Below are 22,119 nucleotides of genomic sequence, written 5' to 3'. Positions count from 1 at the left end.
AAGCCCAAGCAGCTAGAGTTGGCTGCGGCCGGCTGCCTGCAAGCTCAGCGGTCCTCCCGGCTGCGGCACCTGCCTGTCTGAGTCCCGGCTGTCAGCCTGGAGCAGCCAGGGCCGGCCCCCCGGGGATCGGCCAGGGCAGGCAGCTGTGCATCCCGTGTCATTAATAATGAACCACTAGATGCCTCCTGCGCTTCTCACCGGTCACCTAATTTACTTGGTGGGAGCCCCAACAGCCCGTGGCGTGCAGAGCCAGGAGTTGGGCTCTGGGAAGCCTGGAAAAGCAGCTGCTCCCCAAAACCCCCCCCGGCAGCAGCCTGCTCAGCCCCCAGGCTGCCACCCTGACGGGAGGCGCCCTCCCTTCTCCCTCAGAGGACAGCGATGTCACGCGGAGGTCAGGAGTAAACTGGCAGCCAGTCACACTGGGGCCGTGTCCGGCAGGGCTGGGGGCTCGGACAGCCTGAGCCAGGCCAGGGTGAGGGCAGGGGAAGGACCTGCGGAGCCAAGAAAGATGTGAGGGGAGAGGAAATGGCTCCCCCCTCCCCACCTGGATTTCCGGGTTCCCTCTGATGAGATCTTTCCTAGCTGGATTCTGGACATTTGATTGCCTTCCCTCGGACACTGCACAGGATTTTTCTGTTGTTGCTTTGGGAAATCCTCGCTCCTGAAGGAACACCTCGCAGCTTCCTGGCTTTCTGGGATAAGGTCTTATCTCGGGAGAAGGAAGGCTTCTAGAGTCCTGGAAGGAGGGGGATGCAGCCAGGAGCTGGGCACCCGGCCTCGGCATGCAGGTGTCTTTCGTGTGCTCGGAGCACAGCCTCAAGGGCCGGGGCCCCGAGGAGCGGCTGGGCCGGCCGGCGGCCAGCAGCCCCAGCCTGAGCTCCCGTGGTCGCTTCCGTGCCGTGGCCATGGTGGCCCGGAGCCTGGGACACCTGTCCATGCAGAGCCTCCCGTGCACCGGTGACGCCAGCGTGAAACAGCCTGGGATGAAATATAGGTACGGGCCCCGGGGTGCTTCGTGGCGTTGAGGCTACCCCCCCCATCACCCCCATTAGAGAGAGGCAGGAAAATCTGCAAATCCGTTGTCAGTTGTGGGCACTGAGAAGCCGGGGTGGGGCCGGGAGGGGGCTTCTAGCACTGTGTAGACTGGGTGAGAAATACCGTCGCGGCTCAGGGTCAGCCCCAGGTTTCTTTCTTCACCACCGCTGAGAGGAAGGCCAGGGCAGGGGGGCGGGAAGGTGCTGAGGGCTTGTCTTCCTTCTGCCCGTTTGTTTCCTTTGATGTGGGCCGGAGGGGGGTGGTGCGGTAACAATAACAAAGCCTCCCACGGAGGACCCTGTAATCCTTTCTCTTCCTGGGACCCCCCGCCCCGGCACTGGCCACAGGCGTCCTGCCCTCCTTGCCCTCCCCGGAGCACACAGGGCCCCAGAAGATGCCCCGTGGGTGGTCTTTGCAGTTAGGGCATCATGACAGGTGTTGGTTTGATATTCAGGGACCATTGGGTGAACCACATGATGGAAATTAATTTTCCCTGCCGGACCTGAGCTAGACCCTAGGCTCAGATTCCTCCACGGGCGGGACTACCACTCTGCAGGGCACAGAGCAGTATGTGGACTTGCCTGCCGGTGGCTTAGCCCCGGCTGTCCTATGTACCTCTGCCTGGGCTCAGTCCACCGCCTGGCTCCAGGCTCTCTCACCATGGCTTGTATGTGGAGAGGGTGTCAGGGGCAGGGACCTTCCTCCTGCTCCTTGCATATCCTTTGCCCCAGCCTGGGCCTTGCTCAGATGCTCGGTGGATGCACCCAGGTGGAAGAGGAGCGTCGCAACTTTGTACAAAAGACCTCTGGGGGCAGGGTCGTAGGGCACCTGGCTTGGGCGTCTGGCCTTTCTTAGCCCTTCGCCCTTTCTAGAATGATGTTTCTGGGAAATGATGTTCTTACAGCAAACAATCTGCATCAGCTGGACCCAAAGAGTCACATAGGCTCAGAAAGAGCCCCAGAAGATTCTAGGTAAGGGGAGACAGTAAGGGGAGATGCTCATTAGGCTAGGGGCTTTGCAGATTCCCTGTATCTGAGCACAGTGTCTGGGTTTCTAGCTGGTGGTGCGGCCAACTTGAAAAGTATTGAGAGAATCACTCCTGACAACTGAAATGTAGAGCTCATACCTCCCCCACACCAGTGCCTGAGATGGGTGAAAGAACCGTGTGGAGTCCCGTGCCTACTGGGGATGAATTGTGGAATAACTCTGAAGTCCTTCTGCCTCTCTGCCCGTATCACCTCCTTCCCCGGGTCCTTGGGGGCGTTTGATATTCTTTTATGAGCCTCTGGAGGAAAAGCTTGTGTTCCCACCCTCTAGGCTCAGTGAGGACAATCCAGAATGGACTTCTCTAGTCTAGAAGCCCTGCTGGCTTATATCTTTTGTTAAATGGGGATTAAAAGCTAAGAGTAAACACACTATGTATTTCGAGGTAGATACCTGTTACCTGCTGCTACTTTTAAGTCAGTCCTGGGATCATTAAAGGAGTTAATATAAGTAAGACCATTTCTAAAAACATGAAGGGCTATGGAAATGGAAAATACAGGTATTAACATGATTTCCTGCTGAAGATCCTATGATCCATTAAGGAGTAAATCTCGAAGAGCCTGGGTGCTCGAGAGTACTGTGTGTGCGTGTGTGTGTGCACATGTGTGTCTGCCCATGGGCACGCATGTGTATATATTTGCATGTACGTGTGTGCACTTGTTTGTGCAAGAGGCAGGGAGGGTGAGACAGACGGTAAGGGGAGATGCTCATTAGGCTAGGGAGTTTGCTGTCTGAGGAGCTGGGTTCAGATCCCAGCCCCAGCACTTCCTAACTAGGGGACCCCCATCTGTCCTTACATGTGGCCTGCTGAGCTTTTCTCGACAGTGTGGGGGGAGGAAGGAGGGTTTATACACCTGCAGGAAGTGTCGTTTCATAGAGGCTGAAGTGGGAGCCAGAATCCCAACCACTGGATGTCCTTGGTGAGCACAGACTACCTGCTTTATAGAAAGGTACCTGCCCCACGGGGCTGCTCCATCGTGACTGTCCCAGGGCCACAGCTAGGATGCAGATGGGGGCCATAGGGGGCTTGATTGCTCTTTACCCCCCACTCTGACCACCTCCTTAGGAAGCTGGCCAGGAGGGGGGCCTCCAGCCACACCCTTTGGTGTTAAGGGAACTAAAAGAGGGTGGCCAGAGTGCCACATTCTTGCTGGAGGGCCCAAGAGGGGCTCAATATGGGAGAAGCATGATGCCAAGCCCTGTGAATCAGGGGAGGGGCCGGCATTCAGCCCCAAGGGACTGGCGTCAGTGCGAGGGCTTCTCACCCCCCATTTACCCAGCAAACGCTCCTGAGACCTTGCTGATGTCAGCTACAATCTGAGGAGGAAGACCTAGACGCCCAGGCCTGTCCGTAGGGAGCCTGGAGTCTGGGAGCGGGGCAGACCTGTCAACAGGTCATCACCCCCCTGCCATTTTAACAGCTGACCAGAAAACACCCCAGCTCCCACATCCATCACACCAGCTCATTAAGGCCATGTTGCTGTCTGTCACAGGCTCAAAGCGTTGTCCTCCACCCGCATGGCTGAACTGAAAGGCCTCAGGCTCTTTTTAAAGGATCTGTAATCCCCGGAGTCTGAGGTGCAGTATCAAGGGGCATGGAGCGATGGTTCCCTCCTCCGCCAGAGGTTAAACCCATGAGTCCTCATTAGCATTTTTCCAGACCACAGGAGAGACATAAGGCAAATCAACAGAAACTAACATTATTTGGGTTTAGGGACTTAGCCAACTCTTTTATCAGTATGTCGACTTTTAATTAGGGGAGAAAAATCTGTAGGAAACGATGTTCAAGTCTTGGGAGTTTCAAGGCGCAGCGTGTCCCCAGCCCCTGGTCCAGACGAGGCAGAGATTTGTGGCGCTCCCCACCCCCAGTGAGCAGCCGTATTTATGAAGCTTTTAGCCCGGAGACACCCTGTCCCTTCTCATTCCTTCTCCCGAGGCCTGGCAGCGGATGGCAGAACTAATACCATCATTTTATCGGGGAGACAACTTAAGCGGGGTAATTACAGCATCACGCGGTGTCCTAGTTTTGTTAAATTATTCCTGTGGGCAGTGGGTGGAGAAGCAGCTGGAGAGCCGAACGCCCTGGGTCGCAGCCCGTTCTGGTGGACAAGGGGTGGCAGGCACCCCTTACAGCCACAGACCCAGGCGGGCTCAGCCAGGTGTTCTGGGCTCTCGTCTGTCTCTTGCTAAAGCCGCTCGCCCCCCTGAACACGCAGGCATCTGGTTCCACGCTGGAAAAGGGAACTTCAGGAGGACACACCTAAAACTTAGCCTTCCACTTCCTGGCCAGGAAACTGCTCCTTGTGGTCACAAGTGGGAGTTAGTTTTGCAGAGTCAGGAGCTCAGCCTCCCTTCCAGCACCTGGATTTATCGAGACCAGGTGCCCGAGGCCCTGTGAGCACCCGTGCATTGCAAACAAGGTTCTGAGGGTTTTCGTGTCCTGCAAATTTCCAGGGAAGGGGTCCACAGCCTTTATTAGTTTCTCAAAGGGGCCTGTGACCCCCAAACAGTTAAGAACCACTAATCAGAATCTTCAATCCCTTTTGCATCCTTCCCAGACTGCTTGTAAGCAATGCTCGGATTTCCCGCCACAGGTCCTTTATGGCTAGCGTGGGGAAAATTATCTGCACTGTTAAATAGGCCTGGCCCGATGCACGGTCTACAGATGATGCAGGTGTGCCTTTCTTCCTTTTTTAAAAAAAATGACCGTTTAATTCCAGTTTATGTATAGACAACAAAACAAAAATTAACTTTCTGCTTAGAAGCAACATCAATTCAAACATGATTTGAAGGGCATAAGAAAACCTTTAAGTCATGTCTTTGACTACTCAGCCCTTAAATTTTGTACGTATTATATTTTAACTCTCTCATAGCAAATCTGAAGCTAAACAGGAATATTCTAAGTATTTTCCCAGAGGCTTATGGAGATGTGATAGCATTATGTGCATTTACAACGTGATAACATATCACCTTCCTTTCTGACAACCACAAAAAGTTGCTCCGGGCCGGAACATACGAGCCGTGCTGAGGGCATCATCAGATTACTTCACTGATTTGTAGGGGAGAAGAACAGGGGAGACTTCAGTTTTTTAACGCAGTAACTCTCAAAGCTCTTTGGTTTGTCCGTGGCTCATGAGGGAAAAGGCAGGGTCAGTCAGTGTTCTGTGATGCCCCAGGCACGTGTTACCTGGTTTCATCCTCGCGGCCAGCTCTGTGAGCCCATTCTGCAGAGGGGCACCCTGAGGCAGTAGGGGGTTACATCACACACCCGGGGGCACACAGCCAGGGTTTGAGAGCCTCTGGCTTCAGAGGCTTCAGAGCCTCTGCTCGATCTGCTCCCCTCCCTGACAGATACCAGCTGTTGTTCTGAACCTATGCAGGGAAAAGCCCAGCACTCCCGGCAGGAACAGTGGGCTGGCAGCCGGGCCGGTTTTAATGGGAAAATTGGAAAAGAGACCTGGGCATTCTAGAACTACTTTAAATTTGGTGGCTCAAACCGTTTACAAGTTTGTTCTATCCCCTCCCCACCCCCCACGACCTCCTGTGATGTGGGCAGGGTCCTGGGGTCTGGAAACCAGGAAACTGAGGCTTCAGAGGGTCTGAGGGAGCCGGGTTTGGGTAGAGAAATGAGGACACAGGGAAAAGCTGGAGCCTTCAGGGAAGGAGGCTGGGGTTCACCCTCTGAGTCTGTCACAACTCTCTGACTTCCCACTGCCTGGCCGGATGTCGCACCCCGGGCTGGTCCCAGGACCGGGGCGCCGGCAGCAGGGCTCCTCCGAGGGTAGTGGACTCCCAGCCTGCCCTGGGCCACTTCACCATGTGAGCAGCTCACGTCCTGTGTCCCCCGTGGATGGGGAAAGGGACACACCATCGTGGTGGGGCGCATGCTTGCGGAGCTGACTGCCTTAGGCGGAATCCTGGCTTCTCTGCTCCCAGGCGGGTCCCGTGTACTCTTATGTAAAATGGGCATATCGGGAAAAGGAAGGCACCTGACCCACAGAGCTGAGGGAGATCGAGGACATGATGCTTGAGGACCATCCGGCCTGTGGTTGCCCCTGCAGGCCCCCGGCCAGCCTGTGCCAGGACAAACAGTCCAGTACAGATGGGCATCCCAGTCCTCAGCAGGGCCCTGCCACCCTCCACGACCTCCTAAGGACATTAGTGATGACCTGTGGCCCCTTCATATATGGACCCTGGGATCTTCATCTGGCAGGTGCCTCAGCAGGCCCGTGATGGCCGCTACCACAAGGGCCTCCGTCAGCCCATTCTACTGCTCTCTTTTGAGGTGGCTCTCCAGGCCCCGCCGTGCTCACCAGCATGGCCCAGCCACGCAGCCGTACCCTGGTGTGGGGTATGGCAGGCAGGGGGAACGGACAGTTGGCTCTTTATGCCTAAGGGCGGGTGAGCCACAGGCCTCTCTCCAGAGGACCCCTTGCCTTCAGAGTCTCAAAAGATACATTGACTAGAGTGGGGGGTTCAAACTTGGGGCTGGCCTTTGGGAACAGTGGGGTGGGGGCGTGCTTGGCCGGCAGGTCCTGTGCTGGTCACTGAGAACTCACACCAAGTTTGTTTTCCAGGAACTTGGGCAAGTCGGGACTGCGGGTCTCCTGTCTGGGGCTCGGTGAGTGTAGGGGCCCCCTTGGTCCAGTGCCACCCAAGGAGGCAGGGGCTTTGGGAGGGCTGAAGGGGCCAGCCCTCGGGCGAGGGGATGGAACCAGCGGGTTTGGAGGGATGGTGAGGGTCAGTTGCCATGGCAACCGGGGGAGGGGGGAGGGGAGGGGAGTCCCAGCGGCCCAGTGCACACACAGACCCCTGCCTCACAACAGAAAATCAGAGAAGCACCCTGGCCCCAGGTGTGTCTGGAGAACCTCTTCTCTCCTTACAAGACTGAGTCCTCATAGAGGGCAGTCAGATTTTGCCCTTTGATCTAGACTTTCCCCAGATGTGAGCTCTGTTCTCAGCATACGCGGGCCCTCCACCTCCATGGTACCTACAATGTGCTCCCGACACACCCTTCAGCCCTCAACACACACACACACACACACACACACACACCACCCAGCAAGCGCGAGGGCATGGCTGTCAGATCTGGGCCGTTTTCAGGGAGGCATCCCTCATCCTGCAGCCCTTCCTGTTCCCCGGTTTGGTGCCCCCAAGACAGGGAGACTTGCCCTGAAGGCCAAGCGTCCCCACATGCCGAGGACATGCTCACCACAGAGCAGAGTGGCATGCTGGGCTGTGGCTGCCCCCCAGGCCCTGCAGCCTGAGGATGGAGCACCCTGTGGGGCCGGGGATGGGGGGCAGGCAAGCTCCCTGGAGAAGTTCTCTGACTTGAGCCCATGTGTCTCCTTCCAGGAACATGGGTGACCTTCGGAGGCCAGATCACCGATGAGGTAAGGCGGGGCTCCCGCAGGCCCCAGATCCCAGCAAAGGCTAGCCACAGCGGGCACCTGGTAGAGTCCACCGCACGAACCACGGGCCCGTGCTCACAGGGCCACCGCAGCCTCCCTCGTGCCGCTCCTCAAGGGTGCCATGGCCTTCTGGGGCAGCAGGAAGGGTGAGGGGGAGAGCCATGGCAGGGTTAAAAGATGCCAAATCTGGTGCCTGCATTTCACAGCTGGGTGCCTTGGGGCACCCGTGAGTCCCCAAAAGGCCCAGAAACTCAGGTTCCTCATCTGTACAACGCTTAGTCCCTCGCTAGCCAGGAAAATCCAGGGAGGCCATTGTTTCCCAAATCACACAGCCCCGTGTCTTTCTAAACTGCTCGGACAGAGTACCCCCACGCGGATTTGAAACTTCAGTACACATCTGCTGAGGTCATTTAGGATGCAGATTCTGCAAATTTTGCTGCAAGCTGAAGATTCTTGAGTCGCTTTACCCAGCCCCTAGCTGCTCCTTTCCCACAGCTGTCCTTTATCCTGTGCACTCGCTGGGGCTCCTCTTTTCACAGCCGGGCCGGTGTCGCCAGCGTCTGTAGGGGAGGGGCCGGCGCATCCCCAGGCCGGGGTGCACTTCTGGGCAGCGAGTGATTATCTGGGAAGGGAGAGCAGGGGCATTTGCTCCAAGAGCTCTGGACATCTGCACACGAAGCTGTCCTCACGTCTGCCCTACTTACTCTCAGAAAGGTTGCATTTAAAAATTAATAAGTGCGTTCATCTGAGACCTTGTTAGCTGTGATTTCTCAGTTAGTTTTCAAAGGAAAAGCTTTGCTTCTGTCAAAATCTAAATGTATTTAATTTGTGCTTTTGTCCCTTTTTCCTTCTGTGACAGTAGCTGGTTGTAGAATGCCTTGCCCTTGTTCTGAGGTTCTGGCTCTGGACTATCTCAGGAGAAAGGAGTTTTTGAGGTGCAGGAAATTGCTTTGCCTTTAGCCACCAGATTGGTTGCAAGCACTCGGCATAGAAGGTTGGAGCCCCGGAGTCCTTTGTGGTTCACCTGAAATCAGTAGTGTCTGACTCACCTGTTTCCCTTTCGCTGTGGGGAGGAATGACTTCATTTCCAAATCGCATTTGCTACCCTATGTGTGATGCCCTTGTGAGAAAGACACAGAGAAGTGGCTGGATGGTGACCATCCAACTTAGGTGATTTTTTTCACCAACAGATCCATTGCACCCAAAGAGTATTGATTAATGACCCAGTGGTGGTCCTGGTGGCTCCAGCCTCTGCCGGTCTCCATCACGTAGACAGTGACACGTGTGAAGATACTAGAAGTTGTTTCCAGATGACACAAAGCTGGGAGGACAGCAGATACAATAGATGACAGACTCGGGGTTCTCAAAGGTCCTGGCAGGTGAAAATGATTGAGTGAAGGAGCAAGCAGAATTTTCGTATTAAATCCTACAGTCAGCGTCCAAAAAAAATCAATACGTCAAGGATGAGAGGCCCACCTCACCACGGTTCAGATGAAGAACGGCCACGTTTTATTCTTTTTTTTTTTCAAAGACTTTATTCATTTGACAGAGAGAGAGACACAGAGAGGGAACACAAGCAGGGGGAGAGGGAGAAGCAGGCTCCCCACTGAGCAGGGAGCCCGACGCGGGGCTCGATCCCAGGACCCTGGGACCACGACCCCAGCCGAAGGCAGACGCCCAACGACTGAGCCACCCAGGCGCCCCAAGAACAGCCACATTTTATTCTTTAGCTGGCTGCCTGCCCTTGTCCAAGCCAGCAGGGTTGGAACTACGGGGAATCCAGGACCATCCCGGGACCACAGAGGAACGTGTGTGCTGCCCCAAAGTGGGGAGGCCACGAGCCCCCTGGGCATTCCAGATGGGTGCCCCATCTGGAACACTGGGTTCCTTGCTAAGCCCGTGTCCAGAGGAAGGTGGGTGGCCTGCCAAGGAATCCAGAAACAGAGTCCTGTTTTCAGGGTTACCTTTTGTGTGCAAGACACCGTGATGCCAGGGAGACACAGTAATGAGGACGGGCTGGGCGCCTGGGTGGCGCAGTCGTTAAGCGTCTGCCTTCGGCTCAGGTCATGGTCCCAGGGTCCTGGGATCGAGCCCCGCATTGGGCTCCCTGCTCCGCGGGAGGCCTGCTTCTCCCTCTCCCACTCCCCCTGCTTGTATTCCTGCTCTCGCTGTCTCGCTCTCTGTCAAATAAATAAAATCTTTAAGAAAAAAAAAAGAAAGAAATGAGGACGGGGTGGATTTAATGTGGCAAAGGGGAGTCCGTGGCAGGACTCCGTGGTGTCCATGAGCAACGGTCCACAGGCCAAATCCGGCCCTCAGCCTCGTCTATTTTTTTCTTTTTTGTTTGTTTGTTTTTTTTACTTTTAATTAAATATACAAGACATAAAATTGGCTATTTTCACCCTTTTCGTTGTGGTAAAAAAAATGCATAATGTAAAATTCACCCTATTAACCATTTTTAAGTGTACAGTTCCTGGTATTAAGTACATTCTCTTTGCTGTGCAGCCATCACCACAGTCTGCCTCCCAAAAGTTTTCATCACCCCAAACAAAACTCTGTAACCATGAGGGAACAACTCCCCAACCCCTGGTAACCTCTACTCTGCTCTCTGTCTCTATGAATTCCACAACCCTTTTTTTTATAAATAAAGTTTTATTGGCAGGCAGCGACGCCCATTCATTTACATATGGTCTGTGGCTGCTTTTCCGTTATAAGCTGCCACAGAGACCATCTGGCCCACAAAGACTAAAGTGTGTAGTCTCGGGCTGTTGCCTGTCCCCTGTCTGCAAAGGTCTGTGGGGCTGTGGCCCTGGGGACGGAGTCCTTGGGGGCCGGGCAGAGCAGAGCCAACCCCCAGAGGAAGCAGACACTGTTAGTAAACCTCCGATCACGTGGCCAGATGTTGGAGCTGGCCTGGTCAGAGTCAGGTTTCCAACCTCTAGTCCAGTGTACTTTTCGTGACCTCACATGGCTGCTCAAGTAAAAAAAAACTCCTGAGAGCAGGTGCTCAGAGCAGCCTGGGCATTAGAAATCTAATAAGGACAGTAGCTACAAACTTTACATTTATTATGGCACTCGGCCCTCTATCAACCCAGGGAGGCAGGTGCCATTGCCCCATTTGGAGGAAGCAAAGTGCCCGGGGTCTTAACTGGAGACTCGTGAACGGGGAATGGCCCCTCGGCGCCTGCCTCAGAGCCCACAGACAGCTCCCAGCTCGGGGGTGGGATGGATTCCCCTGGCCCCCAAGTAGGGACGGCAGGGAGGAGGCCCACATGTCTTCTAAATTTCCTCCTGCCTTTGTTTCGGGAACTTTGACATTGGAAAATTCCGAACAGTCTCAAAATAAAGGCTCCGTCACATCAAGTAGGACGCACCCACAGAGCGCAAGTCTTTAGGGGTCACGTTTTAAAGAACGACATGCGGACAGGCCCAGGAGCGAGCATGTGGAAAACAGCGCCGACTGTGGTCTGTATGTGAGGGCTGCAGTCTTGCAGCGAAAAAGCATATGTTCACATAGAAAAACCTGAAAGGGGGGGCCCCTGGGGGGCTCAGGCAGTTGAGCATCTGACTCTTGATTTGGGCTCAGGTCATGATCTCAGGGTCGTGAGATCGAGCCCCACGTCGGGCTCCATGCTCAGCCAGGAGTCTGCTTGAGATTCTCTCTCTCTCCCTCTGCCCCTCCCCCCTCCCCCCACTCATGCTCGCACACGCACACGCACACTCTCTCTCCACCCCCCCACCTCTGAAATAAATAAATAAACCTTTAAAGAGAAGCCTGGAAGAGGAATTATACCAAAATCATAGCAAAACAATAAAACAAAAAGCACAGCATGGAAAATTCCCACCCCTCACTCTCTTTTCTCCCTGGCCCGGTGTAGTTAGGATCGTGTTTCCATCTTTCTGCTAAGTGACGGGTGAAATGGGGATGGGTATCCTCTGTGTCAGAGCCTGCTGATCTTTCCCGCGTGGCAGGCCTCGCGGGGTCGGCTGGTGCAGCCAGCCAAGGACAGTGGCCGCTCAGCTCACGCTTGCTGAGCACCTGCCACGTGCCATCCCTGCTGTGGGCTGCTCTCTTTTGGAGAGAGGGACAGACAGTAAGCACCTTATCTCCCAGGGCTAGACATGTCCAGGGGCTGCATCAACAAATTGCCCCCATCTGTGTGGTTTTAAAACTAGAGAAATTTATTTTCTCATAGGCCTGGAGGTCAGAAGTCCAAAATCAGGATCACAGAGCTGAAACCAAGGTGTCAGCAGGGTCGCACTCCCAGTGCAGCCTCTGGGGGAGGAGAGTGGAATTCTGCCACTTCGTTCCAGTGTCTGCCTCTGTGGTCGCGTTCCTGCTCCTCTGTGTCACATCTCCCTCGGCCTCCCTCCTATAAGGACACCGTGGTGGCCTTCAGGGTCCCCCTGATAATCCAGGATCATCTCCCATCTCAAGACCCTTCATGTTGTCACATCTACAAAGACCCTTTTTCTACCCAAGAAACCACTCACAGGTTCCAGGAGCCATTATTGAATCAAACACAGAGAAAGGAGGACTGGGTGCAGGCTCCCATTTATGCAGGATGATCAGGGAAGGCGGAAGCAAGAGTGAGCCATGTGATGATTCAGAGAGAGAGCATTCCGGGCCAAAGGAACGGGACTGGACCCAGCCTCCAAGAGCCCACAGGAGGAGCCCCAGGTTGAGAGATGGGGGCAGAGGTGAGGGAGTAGATCTGGTGGGGACCTTGGCTTTGACCACTTGTGACATGGAAGCCAGAGAGGAAATTTGACCTGACTTCACTCAAAAGGCTCACTCTCGCTGCTCCACTGAGGTTAGGCTGCCCCCCGAGGATGAGGGGTGCTTCTCAAATTGGAATGTATGCACGAGTTCCCTGGAAATCTAGTTCCCTAGAGTTAAGGGCTACCACAGAAACCCAGCTGAGGGCATTCTGGCTCGGACCAAGTGGGTGCAGTGGAGGTGAGGGGCAGGAGGGTCCGATTCTGGATCAGCTTCAAGAGGGAGCTGACGGGACTGGTCGAAGGTGCTGACGCCAGAGTAAGAGAAAGCTGAGTGAAGGAGATGCCCAGGTGTCGGACCTGAGCACAGGACGGGCGGGATCCTGCACGCTGCCCTCTCCTGCACACACACCAGCCTCTCTGCCTGCAGCACCCCCTCCTCCAGCTACCCCCCGCCTTCCTGCCTGACAGACTCCTACCCACCCTCCAAACCCAGCCCTAGAAATGCTCACACACACTACAACATGGATGAACCCAAAAGGCCTCATGTTAAATTCATTAAGTCGGCCAGTCACAGAAAGACAAATACCGTATGACGCAACCCAGGTGCGGTAACAAGGGAGTCAGAATTCTGGAAACGGAGAACAAATGGGTGGGCACCAAGGGCTGGGGGAGGGAGGAGTGGAAAGTTGGTGTTTCATGGGGACCAAGTTTCTGTTTGGGAAGATGGAGAGGTTCTGGAGACACGCACTGCTGATGGTTGCACAACATGAATGTCCTTAAATGCCACAGAAATGCACACCTAAAAATGGTTAAAATGGTCAGTTTTGTGTTATGCATGGTTTACCACAATTTTTAAGTTGTTGTAAATAATTTTTTTTAAAAAAGAATGAAGATCTCCATGAACTAATATGGATTGATTTCTAAGATGTAGTGTAAGTGGGAAGAGCAAAGCCCAGATGAACACCTAGGGCGTGCTGTTCTCCAGGTAAGCAAGAGGGGTGTATAAGAAGATACACAGGGTCTGAAACAGGAAGATAATAAAAGCCCTCGTACTGAGTCACCTCCTCCCAGAACCCTTTCCAGGAGGCAGCACATACCCCTAAATCGTCTGTATAACCTGGCTAGGGGCCCAGCACGGCGTGCTCTCCTGTGCAGAGGTCAGGGGCTTGGTGAGACACAGCCCTGAAAAGTCAGGTTGAAGACAGAGATGAACAGGCGAAGGAGCCTGGGGTGCCTGGAGCATTGGAGAGGAAAAAAGGAGCCCCGGGGTGGGTATGGGAGGAGGAAGAGGCTCCCAGGAGTGTGCATGGATGCATCTGATACATGGTCACACTTGGAGGAGGGTGCATGGGTGCATCTGATTCATGGTCACACTTGGAGGAGGGTGCATGTATGCATCTGATTCATGGTCACACTTGGAGGAGGGTGCATGGATGCGTCTGATAACATGGTTATACTTGGAGGAGTGTGCATGGATGCATCTGATTCATGGTCACACTTGGAGGAGGGTGCATGGATGTGTCTGATACATGGTCACACTTGGAGGAGGGTGCATGTATGCATCTGATTCATGGTCACACTTGGAGGAGGGTGCATGTATGCATCTGATTCATGGTTACACTTGGAGGAGGGTGCATGGATGCATCTGATACATGGTCACACTTGGAGGAGGGTGCATGGATGTGTCTGATACATGGTTATACTTGAGCTCCAATGGAGCCAACCAGCCCTGCAGATGGATCCAGAAAATTCCTCCACCAGTGGCCTTTCTTGCCCCTGGGCTTTCTGACTGAAATGACAGCTGCTAACTAATGGGGGTTAGCTTTGGCCTGCTCAGTATCAGAAATCTTTGGAGTTCAATGCCAGCATTTGAAAATTGGGAGATTTTTACCACCCCCAAATACCCTGGATCCCTGGCTTCTCTTGAAAAATCAAAAGATGTAGCCTCGCTGAGGTGCCTTCCCAGGGGTAGCGATTGAGTGTTGGTCCCCCCCACCCCAGTGGTCCCCACTGGCCACCAGCCTCACTCTCCATACCTGCCTGGCCCATGGGGCGGGCTTCTGAGTTTGGTATTGAGAGAATCTCCACGAAGCCAAACATGGCTGGCTTTTCGTCCCACAGTTTTTTGAGCGTTGTTAAGTATGACTCACTCCACTCTGGGTAGCTGGGGAGGGAGGCTTGGCACTCTGGGCTGAGCTTTGAGAAGTGAAGGGCGGGGGAGTTTGCGTCTGTGACTCTCAAAGGGGCACCTACACCGTCCAGAGGACCAGCAGAGATCCCTGCTGCATCTTGGAGGGGCTGTTCATAGCAGGGGGCGCTTCCTCCGGCTGCTTGATCCTCACCCCCACTACCAGTGGGTCATTGCTGGGGGAGCGCAAACTCATCCTTAGAGCAGCCTGAGGAGCAAAATCTGGTGGAAGGCGTGTGCCGATTGGGCACCATTCATCAGCCTCTGCCTGCCAGGCAGTGGAGAAGCGCCTGCCGAGGCCAGAGTGCTCGCTGAGGATGGCAGTTTCTCCATCTGCAAACAATAATCGTACCGTCCCCATGTGGCTGCTGGGAAGGAATCGGGGACATATAGCCGCAGAACACCTTCTAGCCATAGTTTTAAGGAGGGACTCGTTCTGCCAGGATCTCTCCCACTCCTGTTGGGGGCTGTGTTCAACCCAGTACAGAGGCTAAGCTTTGTAATGACTCAACAGTTGGGGTCCCTGCTCGCATCAAACTCACAGCCCAGAGGCCCTTCCTTCATTCATTTTGTCCTCTTTCCTCCCTGTGGGTCCACTCTGGAGGGCTGCCTCCACATCTGTCCCGTGGCAGGAAAGGACAAGGGGAGCCCTGGGGGTGCAGGGCCTGGACACGCAGGAGGCACCCCAGGCCACAAGATTATGCTCTGGAGCCTCCCCCTGGCCTGGCAGGGCTGTGCTGCCCGCAAGCAGCTCTGGTTTTCTCATTTCAGATGGCAGAGCAGCTAATGACCTTGGCCTATGACAATGGCATCAACCTCTTCGATACTGCAGAAGTCTACGCGGCGGGCAAGTACGTGTCTTTTCTCCTGGGGACGATGTGGTGCAGGCCACGGCTTTCCTGGGAAGAACCAGAGCTGCAGCTGCTCCGGTCCTTGGTCCCAAGCGTCCACAAATGTGCCTCGCACTCTGCCTGCTTTTTTAAACTTTGAATGGCCTTAGAAGGTGTTGTTTTCACAGGGCCAAAATTGCAGGACACTTGGACACTGGCCACTTGCTAAACTCCCCCGTGTGTCCGAGCACCGAGATGACCCCAGTCCCTCCGGTGCCTCAGATGCTGTGCTGGGCAAGAGCCAGATCGGGCTGCGGTCCCAGGCTCTCCCACTTGTCTAACATTCTTACGTCTTAATGGTACCGTGAGGGCTGCAGGGAACGCAGGGCCTCTCGAGCTGCGGAGAGCTGAGTCTGGCCAGCCGAGCGCTGTAGGAAGCACTTCCCATCTTGGCAGTGAACTTCCCTCCTCAATTATGTAAAAGCCCTCTTCAGCCAAGGCTGCTGGCTTCAATTTTAAAGACTAGCTGTAATCAAATCATCCACTCTCCTGCATCGGGTTTCCAAAAGTCAGCTTTTGTTTGTGAAGTCATCTGTTGGCTCTCTGTTCGTCCTCCCTCTGGTCCCTCCTGCCTGGGGCGAGCCAAGTTCCCATCAGCTGGCTTGGCTGCAGCCTGGCTGGCTGTGCACCGTGGCCTCGGGGCCGGCACCTGCCTCGAAGGCGCTGGGTTTTTACCTGCAGCTTGAGATGGGGCCCGGAGCACTGAGAATCAGGAAGCCAGCCGGGCCTTTTCTCAAGTCCCATCGCAGGGTCTGAGGACCTGACAGCTCTGGGGACCTCCACCAGGAGCCCCAAATTTCCTCCAGCCCCTATCGGCAGCCCTCTGCCCCTCCTGATGCCATAGCCCCCTCCCAAGCCCTCCATACTGAGAGCCTCTTCCCATCAAAGTGAAATGCTTTCCAGACAGATGAACTAAAGCCAGAGGGTCAGAGGTAGAGAAGCCCAATGCACATGCCCAGCCCACGGGCGTTGCCGGGCCTCAGCACCCCAGCCCATTCCCTGGCCCTGCTCCTGCCTCGGTTTTGCCGCCCATGAGAGCATGCAGGAGGCAGCTCCGTGCAGCCTCCTCTGGCCCCAGACGGCCCAGCCCGTGTGCACCAGCCCTGCACACTCCACACTCTGTGTGCCCATCTTCACTTCCCCCTGACTAGGGGTCCCCCTGAACTGGACCCCCCGGACTGGCATATCAGTACTAGGCAGCCTCGCCAGCAGCCGAGGACTCAAGAGAGCAGCTTCCCGTGGGGCGTTGCTGCCCCTGGAGCCCACAGCCCTCATCCCGCCCTCCACTCTTCCTTGGGCCCCTGCGGCTCCTTCTCAGTCCAGCCCGGAGCTAGACCTGCCTGCTCACCCCCAGCAATGCCTCGGTGCCAGCAGTCATCCACAGGGGAGGCTGGGCACTGTGTACCAAGGGACGGGCAGGGAGGAGCTCTGGGCAGGGGGCTGCGGGGCAGCTCCAGTGGCTGGCGGGCCAGGCACCGTGCCTCTTGCTCACCAGAGTGCCAAGGGCATATTCTGCTGAGCCCCCTGCTTCTTATGCTGATGCTAATCTGGGCACTTACAGAGAGCCGCAGGATTTCTGTGCCCCCCGCCCCCCAGCAGATGTCAGGCTTACCAAATTCAGGGCCAGAGGAATTCATAGCCACAAGCAACAGGCTGTGGTTAGCTGATTGTCTACAACTCCCCAGGACCACTGCTTGCTTTTCTCCCTCCTTTCCTGATCTTTTTGTCCCACAAATGAGGGACCAAGGAATGAAAGGAAGAGGCCCAGGGCTGAGTGAATTTCTGTACCTCTTGACCATAAATGAAGAGCATTCAGAATGTATGCCGAACAGCTTGCAAATTAGAGCCCATTATTTCTGAGTGGATGACTCAGGCACTTTTATAATTGGAATGTAGCACTGGGTATGGATCATTCTCCGTCTGTTGTTTTTGCTCAGAAACATTTTGCTACAAGCAGAAAGTTCTTAAAAGTTAATCCAGCACTGCAGTGCCAAGCAAGGCTGGAACAGCCCGCCCATGACCCCGGCTAGGCTGAGTTTGGTGCAGGGCCAGAGTAATGCCAAAAAGAACAGAGAGCAGTCAGCATGGCATCTGTCTCTCTATTGTTCAAAAGCAAGAAACAAGAGAGACGCATGTACCCACACCCATGAATGCACGCGCATGCACACACACACACACACGCACACGCACACACCCATGCACGCACTGTGCTGGAAATTCAGCCCCTGGCCCTGAATACATGTTGATTGTCTCTGAAAAGAGAGGATGCACTTGATGAATAATTTACCTTTTAGAAAAACTTCTCTGGAAACTTTGCCCACGTAACATTGCCAAACATTTTCCCCGGTGAGTTTCCAGCAGGCCAGGGAAATGGGATGCTGCTGGCCTTGCCAAGCAGGACATCAGCTCCTCCCTTCTCTGTGAGAGCTGGAGTCACTTCTGCTGAGACAGGCGCCCAAAGGGGCACCACCCACGGCCACCTTCCTGGGAAATGACAGCCTCTTGCAAACTCTCTCCTGCCTGAGCCAAGATGAGCATCATTAACAGGCTGGCCCTCCAGCCTCAGTGGCATTTTCACAGAGGGGACCAAGTGACCAATTGTCATGGGAGGGAGAGGTTTAATATTTCTGTCACGCTGTAATGAAATGCCCATGTCTCGGTCTTTTTTGCAGGGCTGAAGTGGTATTAGGAAACATCATCAAGAAGAAGGGATGGAGGTAATTAGCCTGTTCTCGCTGGGTCAGTGTCCAGGGTGCACACAGGGAAAAGCCCGGGGCAGGCTGGAGGGAGGGAAGAGGGCGCCGAGAGGGGCAACCACGCGTGCCGGGTCGTGGCGAGCACTGGCTCGGGTCCCGCTGACATTCTTGCCTCTTTAGCAGGGGAGTGAGTGCTCAGGGCTGGCCAGTCCTTCCAAAGCCAGGAAGGCTCAGAATTTTTCTCACCAGGAAGGGGAGAACGTTCCAGAGTAGAGAGCAGCCCTGTGCTCCCTCCAGGGGGAGAGAGTATTCACACTCTGCCCTCCACCTCTGGTCCAGCAGGGATTCAGAGGGCCGGGGTCCCGGGTTGCACACTGACATGTGTTAGGCCAAAAAAGATCTAGACGTGAGGACTTCCCGGGTGGCCTGGGGAAAGCAGAGGGTGTAGCTGCTCAAGAGACGGACAGTCCTTCTCTGCGCTTGGAATCCACCCTTTCTCACTGTCCCTGCCTGGAAAGGGACCACTGTCTGCGCTCCCTGGCAGGGCTGTTCTGGGGCTCAGGGGCCCGAGTCTGTAAGACACCTACCCAGCTCGAGGCTGGACATCACACTCATCCGGGGAGGGGCAGCCCTGTGACTGGTCACCACAGCCCCCCACCGTGTCCCCCCACCCACCCCTAAGCAGCTCAGAAGCCTGAGGTCCCTTGTCAGACAGGGTTCCCACCTTCCTTGGGACAGACTGGGCTGGGCACTTACCCACACTTTGAGACCCCTTAGGGCCCGCGTGTATTTTCAGGAACAATAAAAGCAGCTATAAGGCTGGGCCCACCCCCCACCCCTCAGCCCCTGGGCACAGATGAATGACACCCCTCTTTTTGCCCCAACAAAGTTGTTTGTTTCTTCTCGGCTCTAATTCATCACAAAACAAATCCTCCTCACTCCATCATCAAAGGAAATTGCACATATTACTGAGTGCCCTGATTATATCTTAGGCGAATACACAGGCCACAACCCCCCCACCCGCCCACCCCACCCCCCACCCGCCCACCCCACCCCCCCACCCCCCCCACCCCGTCCCCAGCCTGGAGATGAAGCTCAAGGGGAAATACAGCTTCTGGGCTTTGAGAAGCTGTTTCTGGGGCAGCCCCCCAACCCCCACGGGAGGAAAGCACATTGGCACCTCCCCCCACTTTGGGAAGGGTCTCCGTCAGAGGTGGCCTGCAGGGGCCGCCCATCCCGCCAGGACCGGACAGGTGTCAGCACTTGGCTCCCGTCCATTCCTTTCCCTCCAGGCTCTCTGTCACCCAAACCCCAACTCCCTCTCACCCAGGGTCCTGCCCCACCCAACTGTCCCTCCCTCAGTGCCCCCCCGCAAGGCTGTGCCACACACCACTTTCTGAAAGCCTATCTCTGGCCTGTAGGGGAAGAGCCAGACTGCTCGGCCGGCCCCCTCGCCTCCTTCCATCCTCAACAGAGCGTGGCAGCCCCTCCTCTTGACCTCCTGGGAGTGTGCTTCCTGCACCTGCTTCCTCCCAGACAAAACCCACTGGAGCCCGGCGGGGCAGGGCGGGGCGGGGGGCTGGGGGGGTTGCTTCCATTCCCTAGGCTGGGGCTGTCTGCTCCTTCCCCAGTGTGCCTCCTTCTCTGGGCTCCACTACACTAGACTCCACCCTCTCCTGGCCCCCACTGCCAGACTGTGGGTTACACAGTGAGTTAGTTACATCCATGGCTGGTCTCTGGGCTCGATGGGGAGCCCAGGACCCTGGGCTCGCACCACCACAAACATCGAATGATCCAGAGGTATCCGTTTCACACCCCATGCTCCCAGATGAGAAGGGTGCTCAGGACCCTCTGTGAAAGCTGAAGACACCCCCCACCACGGCCACGGCCAGTAACACTCCTTCTCTTCTGTTCCACAGACGGTCCAGCCTGGTCATCACCACCAAGATCTTCTGGGGAGGAAAGTAGGTGCAGCAGCAGGCGATGCTCCCGGCTGGGGCCAGGATTCAAGGGGCTCCTGGGGGCGTGTGTGCAGCCGTCTGCCCTGGCTGATGCCCATCCCTATTGACATCACCTTCCAGAAAAGCAGCTTTGGCTGAGTTGCCTCTTACTCAAACCTTGTTTGATTTTTATTTTTACTTTCCTGGGTTTGTTATTTTTTCTGATTGCAAAGGTAACATCCTAAAAATTCTGGAAAACACAGAAATTTCACAAACTGTCTAAACCATTCCACCCTCCCTGGACACAGACCATCCCTGCCAGTTTCCAGGGGTCTGTCCCCACATTCCCTCTAGGGCTTGACAAAATCAGCTTCATAGGAATTCTAAATACGATTCATTCTTAATTAAAAAAAAAAATCCAAGGGAAACAGAAAGACAAATTGAAACGCAGACCCCCCCCCACAGCCACCCCCCTCCTCCCCCAGGATAGGGAAACAGCAGCCCTTCTCCCAGCCTGCGTGAGCATAGCCTTGTAGCCTGTGGTTTATCCCCCAAGTGGAATCAGACTGCACGTGGCATGCGCTGACCTACTTTTTTTTTGCCTAACATTGCATCATAAACATTTTCCCCAAAACCGCTTGCAACATCACACACGCTATTGTCCTGTTTTTCAGAGCGGAGACGGAGAGGGGCCTTTCCAGGAAGCACATCATAGAAGGTGAGGGGGGAACTCTGGCCCCGCACGGCCCCGCACGGCCCCCCACACCCACGGCATCCTCATGCAGATGCATGAGTGAAGAAAGCCAAGTGCCCCCGCCCCACCACTGATGCACCCCGTGCTCTGGTCCGACCCTCCCCTTCCACCCAGGCTCCAGGGCATGAGAGCAGGGCCCCTGGTGCCCTCAGATGGGCAGCGTTGTCTCAGGGAAGACAAGACGGGCCTGGGTTGCAACTGGGGCCGGGCCCTGTGCTGACTGGGGATCCTGAGCAAGGGACCTCACTTCCCCAAGCCCCTGTGGCAACATCTGTAAAATGAGTGTGGGAAGAGTACCCACCTCTGGGGCTTTGGGGAATCAGGAAGAACCCAGGAGGTGTTGCATGTCAGACAGAGCCGGGCACTCCGCACACAGGAGTGGAGAGAGAGAGAGAGGGAGAGAGGGAGAGAGAGGGAGAGGGTCTGGCTTATCCTGTGATTGTATTGTCTTCATGCTTTTTCCATCTGTGCTCATTTTCATCAAGGTAATACACTCACTCCTTTAAAAATCAAATGATTAGGGGCGCCTGGGTGGCTCAGTCGGTGAAGCATCTGCCTTTGGCTCAGGTCATGATCCCAGGGTCCTGGGGTTGAGTCCCACAGCATCGGGCTCCCTGCTCTGCCGGGAGTCTTCTCCCTCTGCCCTTCCCCCGCTTGTGCTCTCTCTATCAAAATAAATATATAAATAAACTCTTTAAAAAAAAATAAATGATTAGGAGGCTTTGCTGCCCACCCCTAGCACCAGCACTTGACTCTGCAGCTCTGTTCTAAGTGCTCATTGGTGATTTGTGCCTTTGGTGCAGGGACATAGATGCAGTTCCCCCTCCATGTGGGACCACCTAGCTCTCCCTGTCCCCACGTGGGCCACCAGGGGGCCTAGGAAGTCACCCCTTCATTCAGTCACGGAGCATTTGGCCTCCCACCACCACCCGCTTTGGGGTGTGGGCCCCCTTCAGTCCTGGCTTTTCTTTTTTTTTTTAAAGATTTTATTATTTTGACAGAGAGAGACACAGCGAGGGAGGGAACACAAGCAGGGGGAGTGGGGGAGGGAGAAGCAGGCTCCCCACCGAGCAGGGAGCCCGATGCGGGATCGATCCCAGGACCCTGGGATCATGACCTGAGCCGAAGGCAGACACTAACGACCGAGCGACCCGGGCGCCCCTAGTCCTGGCTTTTCTTCATCTCAGGCGGGGCACGTGCCCACATGTATCTCCACACAGTCCGACAGCTCCTGGGGCCATGGGCCTCGCTTCTCTCTTCTCTTGCTCCCTGAGCCTCCAGTGCCTGGGTGAGGGCCCGGGAATGTCTGTGCCGAGGGTGACGGTCCTCTCTGACTCCTCCCCCCAGGTCTGAAGGCCTCCCTGGAGCGGCTGCAGTTGGAGTACGTGGACGTGGTGTTCGCCAACCGCCCAGACCCCAACACGCCCATGGAAGGTAGG

At 55.4% G+C, this 22,119-nt stretch overlaps 1 protein-coding gene across 4 annotated transcripts in view; it reads left to right on the top strand.

The window, feature by feature from the left end:
* KCNAB2 (potassium voltage-gated channel subfamily A regulatory beta subunit 2) overlaps positions 1-22,119 on the top strand; it is an 85,020-nt gene that overhangs the window by 51,266 nt on the left and 11,635 nt on the right. For all 4 annotated transcript variants that reach the window (XM_028108379.2, XM_028108380.2, XM_028108378.2 and 1 more), the window contains 7 exons: positions 6,657-6,700; positions 7,435-7,472; positions 15,172-15,251; positions 17,963-18,007; positions 19,906-19,950; positions 20,601-20,644; positions 22,028-22,114. In XM_028108379.2, coding sequence (XP_027964180.1) covers positions 6,657-6,700; positions 7,435-7,472; positions 15,172-15,251; positions 17,963-18,007; positions 19,906-19,950; positions 20,601-20,644; positions 22,028-22,114 — 383 coding nt within the window. The remainder of the gene's footprint in view (positions 1-6,656; positions 6,701-7,434; positions 7,473-15,171; positions 15,252-17,962; positions 18,008-19,905; positions 19,951-20,600; positions 20,645-22,027; positions 22,115-22,119) is intronic.

This window comes from Eumetopias jubatus, unplaced genomic scaffold (genome assembly GCF_037043125.1).
Source record: "Eumetopias jubatus isolate StellerSeaLion01/CBP00866 unplaced genomic scaffold, mEumJub1_p1.0 scaffold_4, whole genome shotgun sequence".
NCBI classification, from domain to species: domain Eukaryota; kingdom Metazoa; phylum Chordata; class Mammalia; order Carnivora; family Otariidae; genus Eumetopias; species Eumetopias jubatus.
This window is presented reverse-complemented; position numbering and strand designations above follow the sequence as displayed.